The 18,087-nt window shown below is 43.6% G+C and overlaps 1 protein-coding gene across 2 annotated transcripts in view; it reads right to left on the minus strand.

The window, feature by feature from the left end:
• PSME4 (proteasome activator subunit 4) overlaps positions 1 to 18,087 on the minus strand; it is a 363,943-nt gene that overhangs the window by 304,134 nt on the left and 41,722 nt on the right. The window contains exon 4 of one of the 2 annotated variants that reach the window (XM_030195843.1): positions 9,066 to 9,125. The exons of the other annotated variant lie outside the window; for it this stretch is intronic. Coding sequence (XP_030051703.1) covers positions 9,066 to 9,125 — 60 coding nt within the window. The remainder of the gene's footprint in view (positions 1 to 9,065; positions 9,126 to 18,087) is intronic. 2 annotated transcript variants of the gene reach the window in all.

Raw genomic sequence — 18,087 nt, forward strand, 5'->3', positions numbered from 1 at the left:
GCAGTGGTGGATAATATGACACCGGAATAAAGATAGTTCAGAAGTTAGAGATGCCAGGCGGGAGTGGTGCGTAAGCTTTGCCAAATAGAAAGGTCTTGAGGCGCTGTTTGAAGGTGGGGTGATCAGGAGTAAGTTTCACCAGTTTAGGCAGATCATTACACAGATGAGCGCTGGTGTAGGAGAAAGTTGATGCGTAGGTGCTTTTGTATTTAAGTCCATTATATACTGGATAATGGAGGTTTAGGTACGATCGTGCGGATCTGTGAGAGCAGAAGAGTGAGCTGTTAAGAACACGACCTTCTATGTGAATTACTTCACATAACAGGAATGAAGTGGTTCAAATGAAGGTTTCATGAGAGTTGTTAGGATGACATTGAGATCCTACGCCACCAGAGGTAGTTTGATAGGAGGTTTGGTATAGAATAAACCTTTCATGAATCTATCAAGGAATGAACAGAAACTGACTTATTAAACTCTTAAATGAAAGGTGCTAATGGTACTCAAGTGCACTCTGACCAAGTCTTGAGACCAAAATCCAAAAGATGGAAGAGGTACACCATTAGGGTATGGAGAACAGCTATCAGGGTCAAGTGCTCTGGCTGCACATCAGACAGAAAATCTTTTCCACTTTAAACAGTAACATGTCCATGTAGAATGTTTCCTAAAGGCTATGAGTATTCTAAAGACTGAGCCAGTAGGTTTAAGGAATATAAATCTGTGTCATCAGGAACTAGGCCGTCAGGGCTAGAGAGCGAGAGTGTGGATGGAAGAGGGAACCTTTGTTCTGTGTTATTAGGGCTGGAAAAAGATTTAACCTCAATGGTTCTCTAGACGCTAACTCTAGGACGAGAGGGAACCAGATCTGACGTGGCCAGAAGGGAGCGATTAGCATGGTCTCATCGCAGTTTGAGAAGAGTTTTCCTTATGAGAGGCAGTGGGGAATAAAGGCGTATAAAAGGTCCATTCCCCAGTGAAGCAAGAAGATGGGAGTGAATACCATAGAACAAAAGCAGGGAAGCCTGTTGTTCAGAGAAACAAAGAGGTCTAAAACTGGGGTCCCCCAATGCTGGAATTTTCGACAGACTACAGAGGTGTTTATGTTCACTATTCGTGAGGCTGAAGAACTCTGCTCAATTTGCCACAGCATTCCACTTGCCGGCTATAAACAGCTCTTAAAAAGATGTGCCAAGAAGCTGCCCAAGTCCATATCTGTATGGCTTGTCCACAGAAGTGGTAAGAACCTGTTTCTCTTTATTTAACATAAGAATAGCCATACTTGATCAGATCAATGGTCCATCTAGCCCAGTATCCTGCTTCCAACAGTGGCCAATCCAGGTCACAAGCATAGGCGCCCGGTATAAGAGGCTCCGGCAGCCACAAGTTCTCAACAAAGGAGCAGGATGGATCAGCTGTTTCTTCGTCTTTATTCTTCTCCGTTCCGTTCTCCTCCTCCAACCAGTCCCGACCGACTCCTTTCTCTTCTTTGCAGTGCTGCCAGTGCCTGCGCCCAGTTTCTCCTCTTTCCCTCCTCCACGCGCCTCAGTCTCTTCAGCATTCAGGGCTGGCGGCTGCTGCCCCGCCTGCCAACATGATCGAGTTGCGACTCCTGAGTGCTCCCGCCTTAATCGCTATTCGCTACAGTAGTAGCGAATAGCGATCGTCGATTCGCGCTGACTCATCTGCTGCCTTCAGCCCTCAGCCAATCAGCCTTCCCTACGAGGGCGCTCCTGTCATGATGCAACTTCTGTGAAGTCAGGAACGCGCGGGCGGGGCCGTCACTGGGAAGGCAAGGCTGGCTAAGAGTTTCCATCCACTTCCTTCGCTTCGATGGTAGAAGACTACTACTACAGAAAATTGTGGCACGCAACGCACATTAAGAGGTAAGTGCTGACTCTGAGGCAGGTTTTAAGTCAAAATAAAAAAATGAATATTTTGTTTCATGCAGATCTCAGCCCATTTAGTTATGTTTAAACAAAAGAGTCTCTTTTGTTTAAACATAACTAATGGGCTATAAGCCCCTAATGCAGTCCATTGGTTTTCTTATATTTTGTTTGTGCCAAAATTGAAATTTTAAAACGTATCAATCTATCTCTATCTGGTTGTTAATAAAAGAAGCTCATTTTTGTGAATACTAACCACCCAGAGTGGCTGTCTGATACTAGTGCTCCCAGACCTAAATTGTGGCACGCCGTACTTGGATTTCAGGAGAGGTGCTGACTCTGAGGCAGGTTTTAAATTATAAGTCAAAATAAAAAAATAAATATTTTGTTTCTTGCAGATCTCTTTTGTTTAAACATAAGTGGGCTATAAGCCTCTAATGCAGTCCATTGGTTTTCTTATATTTTGTTTGTGGTGACTTTTATTTTTACTTATTTTTTTTCTGTGTGTTGTCAGACAATTATGGATGCAAGCCCCACCCCTAACTCCACCTCCTTTAGCCTCCCCAAATAGTTGGGCCACCAACTGCCTATGGTCACAAGTACCTAGCAGAAACCCAATTAATAGCAACATTCCATGCTACCAATTCTGGGGCAAGCAGTGGCTTGCCCCATATATTGCAACCTGGTTGTCCATTCAAACCTGATCGAGAATGTAGTCTTAGAAAGTATTGAGAACATTCCAGACTGCTCACAATTCCAGGAGATTGATATACTATTTCTCCCATGAGGTTCAAGAACCTTGTGTGTGGAGAACATCAAGGTGAGCACCCCAACCTACTATGGAAGCATCTGTGGTGAGCACCCAAACCTACCATGGAAGCATCTGTGGTGAGCACTCCAACCTACCATGGAAGCATCCGTGATGAGCATAGTAACATACATAATAACATAGTAGATGACGGCAGAAAAAGACCTGCACGGTCCATCCAGTCTGCCCAACAAGATAACTCATATTTGCTGCTTTTTGTGTATACCCTACTTTGATTTGTACCTATGCTCTTCAGGGCACAGACCGTATAAGTCTGCCCCGCACTATCCCTGCCTCCCAACCACCAGCCCCACCTCTCAACCACCGGCTCTGGCACAGGCACAGACCGTATAAGTCTGCCCAGCACTATCCTCACCTCCCCAGCCCTGCCTCCCAACCCCGGCTCTGGCACAGACCGTACAAGTCTGTCCAGCACTATCCCCGCCTCCCAACCACCAGTCCCGCTTCCCACCACCGGCTCTGGCACAGACCGTATAAGTCTGCCCAGCCCTATATCCCCGCCTCCCAACCACCAGCCCCGCCTCCCGATCTTGACTAAGCTCCTGAGGATCCATTCCTTCGGCACAGGATTCCTTTATGCTTATTCCACGCATGTTTGAATTCCGTTACCGTTTTCATTTCCACCACCTCCCGCGGGAGGGCATTCCAAGCATCCACTACTCTCTCCGTGAAAAAATACTTCCTGACATTTTTCTTGAGTCTGCCCCCCTTCAATCTCATTTCATGTCCTCTCGTTCTACCACCTTCCCATCTCCGGAAAAGATTTGTTTGCGGATTAATATCTTTCAAATATTTGAATGTCTGTATCATATCACCCCTGTTTCTCCTTTCCTCCAGAGTACACATGTTTACAGCACTTTGTGATGTGGAGAGGGCTAAAACCAAAGACCCCGGGTGTGATCCTGGGATTGGATACCATCCATCACTGTAGAGTGGAGTAACTGTGGAGTGACCTGAATGAGGTGAGAGCAATCCTGTGGCTTGGGACCACTAAAAAGAAAGTATTCACTGAGGAATGCAGAAGTGGAGTCAAGCCAATGGTGATAAGTGGAAGCTATGTGACCGAGTACACAGAGCATCTGATGAGCAGATACTTGGGTGGATTTAATCACCCGAGTGTTGAGAGTCAGAATGTTGTTTGCTCTGGATTGAGGACAGGAGCGTAGCTACGTAGGGCCACAGGGGACTGGGCCCCCATTTGGCCCAGGCCCCTGTTGACCCTTTTAACCCCTCCTTCCGGCCGCCGCTAACCCTCCCCTGCCACCGCCATCGGGTACCTGTGCTGGCGGGGGTCCCCAACCCCCACCAGCCGAAGTCCTCCTCAGCCGGTTTCCAGGCCGGCGCATTGCTGCAGCTGATATGGAAGCCTAGGATTCTGTTTCTGTGTGAGTCGTCCTGACGTCCTACGTGCAGGACATCAGGACAACTCACACAGAAGAAACAGGATCCTAGGCTTCCACATCAGCTGCAGCAACGCGCCAGCCCGGAGGACAGCTGAGGAGGACTTTGGCTGGCGGGGGTTGGGGACCCCCGCCAGCACAGGTACCTGACGGCAGCGGCGGTGGGGGACTCAGGGGAGGGTTGGCGGCAGCGGGAAGGGGGGGTCAAAAGGGGAGGGGCGCCAGGGAGGGCTAAAATGTGCCCCCTCACCTTGGGCTCTGGCTACCCCTCCCGCCGAAGTCTGGCTACGCCCCTGGTTGAGGAAGGAAGGAAGGCAGGCCCAGCCCTGAGTAGTATTGAGGAGAGCCCCTAAGAACTATAAGGTTTGAACCAGTTGAAGATGTGATTTGGGTAACTGATCACAAACCCGAGGAGTACTAGGAGAATTATGGCAGACAGAATGGAGGTTTATGCTGACTCCGAGCAGGCTGCCTTGATTAACTGGTCATCTAGGCAAGGGAGGACGCGTATGCCCCAGCTGCAAAATGTTGCACTTACCACTATCAGATACTTCATGAAGACTTGACGAGCTGAAGCCAAACTGAATGGTAAGACCTTGTTAATCCTGAGTTCCATAGGGAAAGTGCAGGAACTTTCAGTGGACAGGGAGGAAAGATATATAGTGTATGCCTCCTTAAGATCCAGAGAGCAAAGCTAATTGTTGAGTTGAAGCACGAGAAGTAGTGATCCCAGGGAAACCATGCAAAATTTTTCTTTGAGTTGAAACTTGTTTTAAACAGATCGAGAATTGGACATATGTATGCCCCCCACCCCCCGTCTTTGGTATGAGAACGTATCTGGAATCGACCCCTTCCAGGTGGAGGAACTGGTTCTATTGCATTAGAGGGAGCTGAAACAAGACCCTCTTGGTGGATGTTCAGCAGGTATTTTTTCCCCAATGTAAGCATAACTGTGCTGTATGGTATGCAACAGTACTGTCCAATTCACAATTCGAATCGATTCAGAAAAAAATCAGGAGTCCCAATTCAGGACTTCCCCACCTCCCTCCCGCTGTCACCAAGTCGCTGCTGCTGCTGCTGCTTCCTCCCCTCCCACTCGCTGTCACCAAAGCCCCTGCAGCTGCTTCCCTACCTCCCGCCTTCCCGATGTCACCTAAGCCACTACTGCTGCTTCCCTCAGCAGCAGCGGCGACAAGAAGAAAAACTAACTTATTCAGGGCCAGTCTCTCTATTGGCATAGGCTGCCAGCTCTGCACTGGAACAGGAGGAAGAGAAAGGTGTGGGGGGGGGGGGGGGGGGGGACCAGTAGCTACTATAAGCCACCAATGGAGAATCCATGTAGTCTCTGTTTCCCCTCCCCTGTGCTGCCATCATCCTCATACACTCAAAACAAAGCAAACCATTGTTCTTTATTGTTGGTAGCATTTTTATTTAATCTCACTTATATTTTCAAACATGACAGCTTTTGCAGCATGCAGATGTACACAGAGGAAGTACAATAAAGGAATAACCTTTCATAGTTATTAGTAACTTGTTATAAATCATAATCAGTGTATTATTTGGAGGGGCTGGTTATAGGGACACCCTAGCAAGTGTTATATTCGTGCATAGATTTTTTTTTTCTGAGATATATATTTATTTCGTCTTCAAGTCTGGTTGTAAAAAGCAGACCCCCTTCATTTCTTTGAAGGATGCTATTTTGGCTCTAACAGTCTCTTTCACTTCTGGGCTTCCACGATGGTATATTTAAACAACGTCCATGCCTACTTTAATTTCAAACTTTTTTTATTGAAAACAGTTGCAGATACATATAATATCAAATCCTCCACTTTAACCCATGCTGCAATCTGTTTCCAGGAAACTTTTAACATTATAACTCTACTCCCTCCCCCTACTGGGCATTTGAAACCGTTAAACAAGTGCTCTATAACAATAGGCTAATTAGCTGTTACCTATGCGGTGCACTTCATTCCTAATACACATTTTATTCCACTGATGCTTTCATTCATGCCTTTTTAACATAGTCTTTTATGATGAGTCAACCAGACTAGTCAGTATCCTATTCACTAGACGATACTTTGAAAGATTCTAACAGCCTACTATCAGCAAAGTCATATTCTCGCCAATGAAATAGTTCCCTTTCATTTTGCCTCCAACTATTTATTTAGGCAATATAACAAAAGTATATGATTCTTCCAGAAAGGTACCCCCCATTTCTATCTTCCATGAAAATCAATTTTATAAACAATAATTATCGTTCATCTAGCGTTCTGGTATTACTCACCCTACCACTCTCTCCTCCTCCCTCAACCACCCTTACATGCTCTAACCAGTACAGCATACCAGTGCAGTCAATCTGCACTATTGAACAACTTTACTGCACCATCTATCCCATCAGTTACCTTCACATGTTACGGCAAGCTCCTGAAATTAGCAAACTTTGGAGCATCAAAGCTGTCCCCTTTCCTAATTACATGCCTACTTTAAAGTACTAACCTTTGTGGACAATCCTCTTAGCTTCTTTCTAACCATTTTCCTCATTTTTTCATACTGCTCCAGTAGATTTCCTTAGTGACTATCCCATGACTTTTTAATTTTCTCAGGAATCTCTCATAAGGAACTTTATCTTTTATTTATTTTATTCATAGTACTTGATATACCTCAATTGATCCCTGAGACGACTATGCATTTTACAATTTCTATTACAGGTACTCTGCACTGTCCCTAATGGGCTCACAATCTAAGTTATATATTGTGCCCAGGGCAATGGAGGGCTAAATGGCTTGCCCAGGATCGCATGGAGATGCAAAAGGAATTGAACTTGGCTCCCCAGGATCTCAACCCACCGCTGACTGTAAGGCAGCAGCGGGAATCAAACCCAGCTCCCCAGGTCTGCAATAATAACCATTAGGCCACTCATCAACAAAAGCCTTCTGAAAATCTAGATACACTACATCAACCGGCTCACCTTTTTGACATATTTATTCACACCTTCAAAGAAATGAAGCAAACTGGTGAGGCAAGACTTCCCTTGCCTGAACCCACGTTGACTCTGTCCCATTAAACCACGTTTGTCTATGTGTTCTTTAATTTTATTCTTTATAACAATTCCCACTGTTTTGTCTGGCACTGAAGTCAGGCTTACCAGTCTAAATTTCATGGATCACCTACACTTTTTAAAAGTCGGCATTACATTGGCCACCCTCCAATCTTCAGGTACTATGGATGATTTTAAAATGACTGGTTACAGATCACTAACAGAAGATTTGCAATTTAATTTTTGAGTTCTTTCAGTACCCTGAAGCCCCCATCAGGCCCCAACACCCTGACCACTTAATCCCAACACCCTTCCATTCAAGCCATGACACTCAGATCACTCAAGCCCATCCCCCAAACAGAAAATTCCCTGTTCAGAAGTCCTACCCTCAAACAGAAAACCCTGCCCTCCTAAAGCCCTACCCTCTTCCCCACCCCAGACCTGTTACTGGGACTTACCTGGTGGTCAACATCAGTGGAGCAATAGTTTCAGGAGGAAGCAACCCTCGCCCCCCCCCCCCTGCTGTCAGGATGTGTGCCTACTGAGTCAGAACCATCAATGCTTCCCGATACCTCTGCCCACTGATACTGGTTTCCAGGTAAGTTCTAGCAGGGGCCTGAAAGGGGAGGGGGGAGGAGGACAAGATTTAGCGATCAGGGGTTCAGAGCCTGCAGGGAGTGATTAGGACTGAGCGGCCGGGGGTGGCTACCATAGACAAGTAGCATCACTGTGTATAGTAGCCATGCCGTATTATGGCTACTGCATTACATGCCCAGCCCGATAACAAAAACCCTCCGTACTATCAGCCCAGGCACGTAATACTGTGATCCTGTGTTATGTGCCCTGTGCGTTGAATGCAGGATTCAAAACATGCCCCTTGTATTTACTGCACAGGATTTGCATTTACCACACATTATTTTTTACAATAAATGTAAGGTAAGTGCAAAAATTACTCCAGTTTAGTAGAGTCGTCCTCCATTTGCTTTTTGTAACATGAAACATTTTCAGAAAATATATTAACCTACGCGTGTGTGTGTGTGTATACACACACACATCCCTACCACTTCTTTCAGCTGTACGTATGACTATATTCCATTCAGAAGAGCTTAGTGCATAGGCAGGACAATGGGCCAACAAGTTTTGCCCAAGCAAACTCACATCAGAGCTCAATTTCATATTTCCTGAAACAAGTTTAAAGACACTGCATTTAAAGCCATCTCATGAGATAACCCTTAGAAATATGGTAATACACACACATTCCAATTGTATTGAGACAGAAAATAAAAATATGCATCCAATGGACTAGACTTTCTGATCTGTGTTAATGCACTAACACACATTATTTAATGGAAGCCCCATTGTCAATGGGGCCTATTTATTAATAAGGCACATTAAATTGCAATAATACAGGATAATAGATCTACTCCTGTGTTTTTAACCATCTTTCCCAATTCTGTTCTGGAAAAAAATGCACTGATCTCTACAAGCTATTAAGGTGACTTTCTATGTACATATAAATCTACTATAGAACTTCATTTTAATTTAAAGTGAATAAAAAGTAGCTACTGTCCCTTTACAGTGCCTTTTCTCCTATCTTTCTTTCCAATTCTTTTTAAAAACCTCCAAGACAGGTATTTTACACCCCCCCCCCCCCAAATTCACCTGACTCTACCTTCCAAGTTCTGTTCTATGTTAAATCAAACAGCATGTAGCCAATTCACACAGAAGGTATTACTGCAGTTAGCTCAGTGCAACATTCTCAAAAAACACTGGTGTATGTTAACATGTACATTTCAATCCAGAACATTTGCATTAATTCTGCACATTTAAAATAAATCCATGACAAGTGTTACATTTAGATAAAACCATGCAGTAGATAATATAGCAGAGTTTCAAAAAAAATTATATATTTTCCTTACCACCTATGTAAAACATTAAGTACAATTGTTTTAGTGGAAGACAAGCCTTGTCGGACTGAACTAAATATGAAACAAACAAAAAAAAAAGTATAAAAATGGTAAAGGAGAAATTATGGCAGCAATTTCAGTATAACAGCACCATAGCAGAATAGTAAATATTTAAAGCTGTGCTCCCTACTGAGCAAAATACTCAGTCTTGGTCAAATTTAAGCGAGACTTACATTGGACATATATGCCTCAAATTAAATAATTCACCCTTTTTAAGCTCTCAAGATTCTAAGAGATCAGAAGTAAACTTCTTTACAAAACCATTTTGTAGAAAACAAAATAAGAAACACTTCAAGAACACTTTTCAGTTATTTCCCACTGACAACCAGCCTGATTTACTAAGCTTTTTCCTACAGGCATTGTAGGGGACTTTCTGGATACATTTGTAGGGAAGTACAAGTAATTTTAATGTTTAAGTTACTGTCTTTTGTACTCCAAATTTACTCGTGTCATTAAAAAAAAACATTAAACAACATTTCCATAAATCCCTTGCGGAGACATCGCGGAATTCATTTTCTACTTCTGTTTAGCTACAATGACACCCAAATGGATTTAAGATGTCTCCAATTTAGTTGCCCTAACTGGAAAAGACTGTCATAAAAAAAATCTCTAAAAATAAAATAGAACACTTTACACTAAATTATACGCAGGACCAATGCTGTGGCTGTTACAGCACCAGACCAAAATATAAAACATGTACTAAAAACAACGGGATTTCAATTTTCTGTACTTTTAAAGACAGAAATCTAGTCACAGGATTCTGGCCACTCAAGGCAAACTATAAAAATTAGTACAATAACATCATTGAGGGGTCCTTTCTCTAAACTGTGGAAGCAAATGACCTTTGCATGCCCTTACGCAGATCTTTCCCACTCACCAACCATTTTTACTGCACCCATAAAACCCTGATTTTGTATTTATTTCATTAATGGTCATGCACTAATGCTGGCTATTTTTAAAAGTTACCGCAAGAGCACTTACTCCCACCTATTTTATAGGCAGTAAGGGCTCCCATGTTATCTGTGCACTAACCAGTTAGTGCACGGTAATGTAGATGTGCTAACTGGTTAGCACCACCCCAGAAACGTCCCCTCAAAAAAAAATTATAAGCACATGGTTGGTACACACACCTCCCCCTTCCAAAATTAACATGAAATGCATTAGCATATCCCACCTTAGGCCTTTTTTTTTTATTTTTGTAGCATTAGGCATACATTAGTGCCTAGTAAAAGAACCCCTTAGTCAGCATATTTTAAAACAGGCAAAAAAATTCAGAGAAAGCACCTACACAGCATGATGTGAAAACTGGAAAACAAAGATCTTCTGCTTATTTTAGTGGCAAACATACAGCTATAATCAAATATTTTCTCAGCTTATTATCAATGTAGTAATAAAATATGCAGTTTGTTGATTTCATTTTGAAAATAAATAACTATGAGGCATATTTTCAAAGCACTTAGCCTTCCAAAGTTCCATAGAAACCTATGGAACTTTGGAAGGCTAAGTGCTTTGAAAATATGCCTCTTTAAGGGTCATAAATAAAAGTCTTGGCATCATGAACTAAACAGGATACATACAAGGATTCGTAAAGGATTCCATTTAGATATCACTTATACTAATATTAGAAGCCCAGAGTGGATAACTAGAAAGCAAACACATTATCTTAAAAAAAAAAACAAAATCAAATTGGCAGTTCTATGTATGAGTATACAAAAGCCCAAGTTCAGTTCTCCAATCTAAACTAAATGACTGATCATCTAGGCAGCCAGGTCTGTGAATATTAGGAGAGAGAAAAGGAGCCATCATCGTGCAACAGGACACATGCTGGCAACCCAGAAAGCACACTCGTACCAGAACTTGAAGGAAATTGTAGGCCATGCCTAGTGGCCTACGATTGTTGATGTGATGATTGGCCTGGGAGAGGGACACATATGGAATAAGAAAAGAGGAAACCAGAAATTCTTAAGGAAGGGTCCAAGCATCCAGGGACTACCTGAGCTGTCAAGTCCAGAAACAAGCAACAGGGAAATTAACAAATTAGAAATACAAGAAGTAAAAGTAAAATAAAAAGTTGAAATTTAAAAACAAAATTGACCTTAGATATCAACTTTCATGGAGGGTAATTTTATAAAACGCACTTTTATGGAATGTGAAAAACAGGCACCTATTTTATAAAGACACAGACACCTATGTACCCCTTTATAAAATAGGCACCCAAAACCAGAAGGGTACATATTGTCATGCATATATTTCCACCTGCTCCAAAGGTGTAAAATGCATGTATATATTCTATAGGTAGACACACATATTTTATAAAACATGCACATATATCGCATCTCTGCCCCTAGTCTGCCCACAGGAATATCTACACCTGATCTTGTTGGTACACGTGCTCAGACACGTAATTTTATCACATTTGTTTGAATTTTCTAGATTGCCTTTGAAGGACTGTGATTTTGAATGGCAGTTTTCAACTTTTCAATTCAAATAAACAAGCAAACAAAACAGACAAACACCAAATCAGTAACACAATCAGTTTTTCCAAGTCTTTCACTTTAAGGACCTAGCCCAAATGTCTGCTGATAGATGAACGCCTTTACATTTTTTTTTTAATTTATAGAGAATTCAGACACGAACAACCAAGAATAATAACCAATACAAGACAGAAGCAAAATACAGTGTCCAATAACTCCAACAGTCTGAAATAGAATGACAATTCTTCCATCTTTTTCAAAATAAGGTCACTGTATACTAGATACAGAACACAACACTATCTACAAGACCCAACCCACATCCAAACCCCATGGATGAGGAAAGCAGGCCCAACAAATAACAACCACAAAGAGGAACTCCCCCTCCCCAAGAATAAACAGATACACTATACAGCCCAAACTCTAATTACATGGAACAAGCTTGCAAAAATGGTGCCCAAATTGCCTCCCACTTTGCTTGAGTTTGCTGCTTAATCAAAGTCAAGCATTCCATATCACAGACATACCACAACTTGTAAATCCACTGCAGCAATGAGGGAACTGTCATGTGTTTCCAGTGTTTAGCCATGTTCAAGTGAGCAGCCTGACAAGCATAGCCTACCAAAAGTGTCTGACCACGAGTAAGGCTCTGCGGCTTCCTGTCAAATAAAAGCAACGCAGGATGCCATTGAACAGAGCAGCCAAGCCAACCCTGAGATGAGCATGAACTGCCTTCCAAAATGACCGTTCCATGGGGCAGAACTACCAAAGGTGACCCATGGTACCCTTCTCCATGCAACTTCGCCAATAGCAGGGTGAAACTCTTGGAAACATGTGATGCAATCTAACTGAAGTAAAATACCAATAATAGAACAGCTTAATAACATTTTCCTTAATAGACACAGCAGTGGATGACTTTATTAAGGCTTTTTCCATAACAAACCAATCATCATAGGACTACTCCCAGCTCCAATTCCCAGTTACTCCTATGAAGATGATACAGAGAGACTTTTTTACTCAAATGGAAGTATAAACAGGTAATAAGACCTTTAGTACTCTTGGAGTCTTTGCACAGATCCTCCAAATAGGTATCATCTCTCAATATACAAGATCGAGTAACAGGGGTAGCCAAAAAATGCTTCAACTGAAGATAAGCATACTGATCGGAGGGAGAGAGCTGATAAGTGGCTGATAGAGTCCTCCTCACCAAAAAGCGAACCCCAAGTATTCAGTCCCAAATAGGCCCAACGAGAAAAAACTCCCTCAACCTACACCTGAAGGAAACAAAGGATTGTCTGCAATAGGGGTATGATGTGATAACAGTGCTCTAGGATTAGCAAACAGGGAATCCCAATTATAGACAGTGGAAAGAATCGTGGGACACAAATTCGTCGGCAAACAGCGATACTTCTGAGGGAGCCAAATAAGATGCTTCAAGAGACTCGACCCTAGCATGTGCTGTTCCAGAAAAATCCACCGCTTAGAGGGGGACGCTTGAAACCATTCGATCGCCGCTCGAGCTTCAGCCACTCTATAATACCAAAGCATGTTAGGAACAGCCAAATCCCCATAACGCTTACCCCTGTAGAGAAAGGCCCTAGGGAGCCTCGACCTTTCATTATTCCATACAAAACGAATCAAACACTCTTGTAACCCTGTCAAAAAAGATCTAGGGAGAGGCAAGGGCAGCACCTGAAAGAGATACAAGAAAAAAAGGGAGAATATTCATCTTAGCGATCCGGCCAAACCAAGAAAGCTCTAGAGGGGGCCACCTTTCCAAATCACCTTGCAAAGTAGAGCTGGATAATTAACCTGAAAAAGAGCACAGATGTCTTTAGAAAGCTGAACACTGAGTTACTGGATGAACTTAGGTCACCCATTTAAAAAGGAAGAAGGTCTGCAAAGTCTCCACAAGAGCTAGAGAAAAGCCAATAGCCAGTCCCACAGATTTAGTAGCATTTAGTTTATACCCTGAGACTTCAGAGAAAGCCATGAGTTCCTTAAGTAAATTTGGGAGCGATATCAGGGGATGACGAAGTGATAATAAAACATTGTTTGCAAAAACTACTACTAAACATTTCTAAAGCGCTACTAGGGTTACGCAGCGCTGTACAATTTAACATAAAAGACAGGCCCTGCTCAAAGAGCTTACAATCTAAAGGACAAGTGAGTAGACAATACGATAAGGGCAGTCAAATTGGGGCAGTCCGGATATCCTGAAGGTAAGAGTTAGGTGCCGAAGGCAGCATTGAAGAGGTGGCCTTTAAGCAGAGACTTGAAGATGGGCAGGGAGGGAGCTTGACGTAAGGGCTCAGGAAGGTTGTTCCAGGCATAGGGTGAGGCGAGGCAGAATGGGCGGAGCCTGGAGTTGGCAGTGGTGGAGAAGGGTACTGAGAGGAGGGATTTGTCCTGTGAACGGAGGTTTCGGGTGGGAACATAAGGGGAGATGAGGGTAGAGAGGCAGTGAAGGGCAGCAGATTGAGTACATTTGTAGGTAAGAAGGAGAAGCTTGAACTGAATGTGGTATTGGATTGGAAGCCAGTGAAGTGACCTGAGAAGAGGGGTGATATGAGTATATTGGTTCTGGCGGAATATAAGACGTGCAGCAGAGTTCTGAACAGATTGAAGGGGGGATAGATGGTAACTTTAAACTCCGAGGCACTGCACGTCATATCCACAATATCTGGGTTACCCCGAATCGCACCACTAGCAGCTCGATGACCAAAAGCAAACAATAGCGAGGAAAGAGGGCAACCCTGACAGGTCCCGTGAGTAAGGGGAAACAAAGCCGAGTTACCGCAATTAATGCGAACACAAGCTTTCAGAGAACCTGAATCTAGACAATGCTTTATCAAAAAAAGCCCGGTATACCCTGTCAAAGGCTCTCTCCGCGTCTAAACCTAGAAGACACAAGGGTAACCCCTCCCACTGAGACAAATAAAGCAAATCAACAGTACAGCGTACATTGTCCATAGCCTGAAGTTTAGCTACAAAGCCAACCTGATCCGGATGCACCAAGTCAGGAAGAACCCCAGTCAGACGGTTAGCCACAATGTTGGCCAGTATCTTAACATCAGAGTTGAGAATAGAAATAGGACGTAACGGCTACCCAAGCCTCCATCATTGATGGGGGCAAAGGAGCCCTCTAACTAAATTTAAAATCAAGATCAAATAAGGGGCCAAGTCCCCCCTCCCCAAAGGCCCTGTAAAATCTGTTAGATTTACCTGTAGGAAGATGCTTAAGCACAGAGAAAACTTCTGGGACCATAACAGGAGCCTCCACAGTCTCCACCTGTGCGGCGGACAGGGTAGGAAGCTGTTTAGATTGCAAATAAGCATCTATAACAGGTGCAGTAATATGAGGATCAGCTGTATACAGGGCCTCATAGAAGTGCTGAAAACACTCCCGAATCTGAGAGGATTCAGTCAGAAACTGCCCACCCTCAGCCAGACTTATACGGTCTGTGCCGGTGCTGGTGGTTGGGAGGCAAGGAAAATGCTGGGCAGACTTATATGGTCTGTGCCAGAGCTGGTGGTGGGAGGCGGGGCAGACTTGTGCGGTCTGTGCCCTGAAGAGGACAGGTGCAAATCAAGGTAGGGTATAAACAAAAAGTAGCACATATGAGTTTATCTGGTTGGGCAGACTGGATGGACCGTGCAGGTCTTTTTCTGCCGTCATCTACTATGTTAAGATGTGCCGTTAAGCCCTCGCCCTCCTCAGCTTCATAGCCAATAGCCTACCAGTTTTGTTACTATATTCATAGTGAGTTTGCTTCAATTGAGCATTGAGAAATTGTAGGTATTCATCATTGATAGCAGCCAGTTCTAGTTGGACAGCATGGAGCTCCCCCAAAGCTCAGCAGAGAACTTATGCCTCTCCTCCAAAAGCCTCAGTCGGGACAAACATTGGGACAACCTATTCCGCTGCTGTCTAAAATGAACACTAGCCTTCTGGAGGAAAAGGTCCCTGGCCATAGCCTTAAAAGGCATACTACACCATTCCCAAAGAGGGCCCCAAGTCCATATGAAGGTCAAAAATAGTGTCTCAACGCCTTTCAAAATGATTCACAAATAGATCCATCCTGTAACAGCAAATTGTTCAATGACCATAGTCTATCACAGACCATGCAAAAGGGAATTTAGAGTATCCCACACCAGAGCATGATCTGATATAGTAATATTTCCAATTGAAGGGGAGGAATCCACCTCCTGCGATGTCTTATCTGCAAAAATGTAATCCAGACGAGAATAAGTAACATGGGAGGAAGAGAAAAAAGTGTAATCCCGGGCTGCCAGACAACATACAGCCCCAGAAACTCCACCATGTTCTACAAAGCCCGTGACAGATTCAGATCTCCTGCCGAAGGTAGGCCCATTCTTTCCAGAGAAAGGTGAATGGTCGCATTAAAATCACCTGCCAAATGTAGCCTACCCTGGACAAAACCCTAAAGGGCAGACTGGAGCTGAACAAACAAGAGATCCTGATGCTCAATGGGTGCGTAAACAGAAGCCACTATGACTGTTGTCTGAACTAGCAGTACGTGAAAGAGAAGAAAACGACCAGCAGGATCTCGTTTAACACTAACCAACTGTACAGATAAAGATTCATGAAATAAAATGGCTATGCCCCGCTTCTTCTGCCCATGGACATCAGAAGAGTGATATTTAGCCGGGTACAAAGGGCGTGACAGCAGCCCCGCATGTTGTTTCAGGAGATGTTTTTCCTGTAAACATACTACATGAGGCTGAGCTCTCAACAACTCTTGAAAAAGAGAGTGGCGTTTATAGGGGGAAATGAGACCTTTAACGTTGTAATTGAACACTTTAAGGGCCATCACTCGAGAAATTAAGACCAAGATAATACAACAAAGATATAAGAATGCTGTACCATAAAACTACTCGTTCCTCATTCACAAGATCCCTACCCCGCTCCTCCCACCCCCAATCAGGCAAACCACAACCACCATCCCATAGCTCTCCCCAAGCAGAAAAGAGCCATGGGGTGGGAAACCGAGGGCATGAGCCCCCAACCAGACTCAATATCCATCCTCTCCGAACACCCCATTCAAACAACCTTAAAAAAAAAAAAAAAAGCATGCTGACAACCCTCCAGCCAAATAAAGAAGAGAAAGAAAGAAAAAAAAAAAAAAAAAAAAGACAGGCTCAAGAAAAAACAGCCTGCCAGCATATCAAACACATACTCATTCTTAGAGTTCCAGACCATACTAGGAAAGTGATCAAAAGTCAAATCTCCTCCTGGGTGAACTGTTTTCCACCCACTTCCAATGTTGCTGCTTCTCTCTCGTCACTGGAGCCACCAACGATGGAGGAAATGCAGAGGAAGCCACTCTATCCTAATGAAGAATCTGCCAAGCCTCTGCCAATTTATTTTTTTTTATTGATTTTCAAAATGCATATCTATCAAACATCAAACAATCATTATATCTTCTATTCCCTCCCTGCCCTCACCCATCCACCTTCCTTGTGTATTCACCAGTGTGTCCAGTGTCCATCATAACCCAAATTCACAGTGGCATCATGACTTCTATCTTTTATACTCTGCCACCATCAATATTGGCGCATCTAGATCTAGTAAGCCTCTGCCAATTTAAGCACACAATGCAATTTCCCCCCTGCAGGAAATCTCAAAGCAAACGGGACCAACAATATTTAGTGCTAGCTGACACAAGTAGATCCAAAACAGGCTTCATCGCCTGACGCTGCTGCAGGGTGTACGCTGAAACATCCCAATACACTGAGATCCAGGCTTCGTTTTAAAAAGCAAAGACAGCACCTGTCTGACTTGCAGCAAAACTCGCTCTTTTTCCTTATAATGCAAGAATCGCGCCACAATGTCCCAAGGAAAATTATTCCTTGATTTCCCCAGTGCACGGTGAACCCGCTCAAAGAGGATCAGTTCCTGCTCACCTCGGTCTACAAGTAACTGATGGCACAGAGATTGCACAATAACCAAAACATCTTCTGTTTCTCCTCCGTCCGGTACTCCATGAAGCTGGTTTCCCCGTTGATTTGACATACTGAATTGCTCCGCCACGTGGATGCCCAGGTCCCTCATGTCCGCACTTAGACTGTCAATGTGTTCCACAATATCTTCCCAGGACACCTTATTCTCGTCTTTATCTCCACCAAATAGTGTCGCAGGCTCTGGGTTTGATCAGATATTCCTCCTGTATCTCCCAGTGAACCAGCAACTGAGAGAGCAGAATCAGACTTCGAAACTGGAGCCGAGACAGCATGGCAGCGAGGGGTTTTAACAGAGGACTGTGATGCAACCTTCTCCTCCTTCTTACTCGCCAAAATTCTGTGCCTTACTCAGAGACAGTTATAGCATGCAGGTAAGTGTGAAATTAAGCAATGTCAACAACGGATGAGAGCTGCTGGAGAGCGATGGTTATTAAAGTGAATGGGAGCAAAGGGATCAAGATGTCATCTAGGTTGGTCACGTCACTTCCTCCCTCAACGCCTTTAGATTTTTCTTAAAA

Source organism: Microcaecilia unicolor, chromosome 3 (assembly GCF_901765095.1).
Source record: "Microcaecilia unicolor chromosome 3, aMicUni1.1, whole genome shotgun sequence".
Taxonomy (NCBI): Eukaryota; Metazoa; Chordata; class Amphibia; order Gymnophiona; family Siphonopidae; genus Microcaecilia; species Microcaecilia unicolor.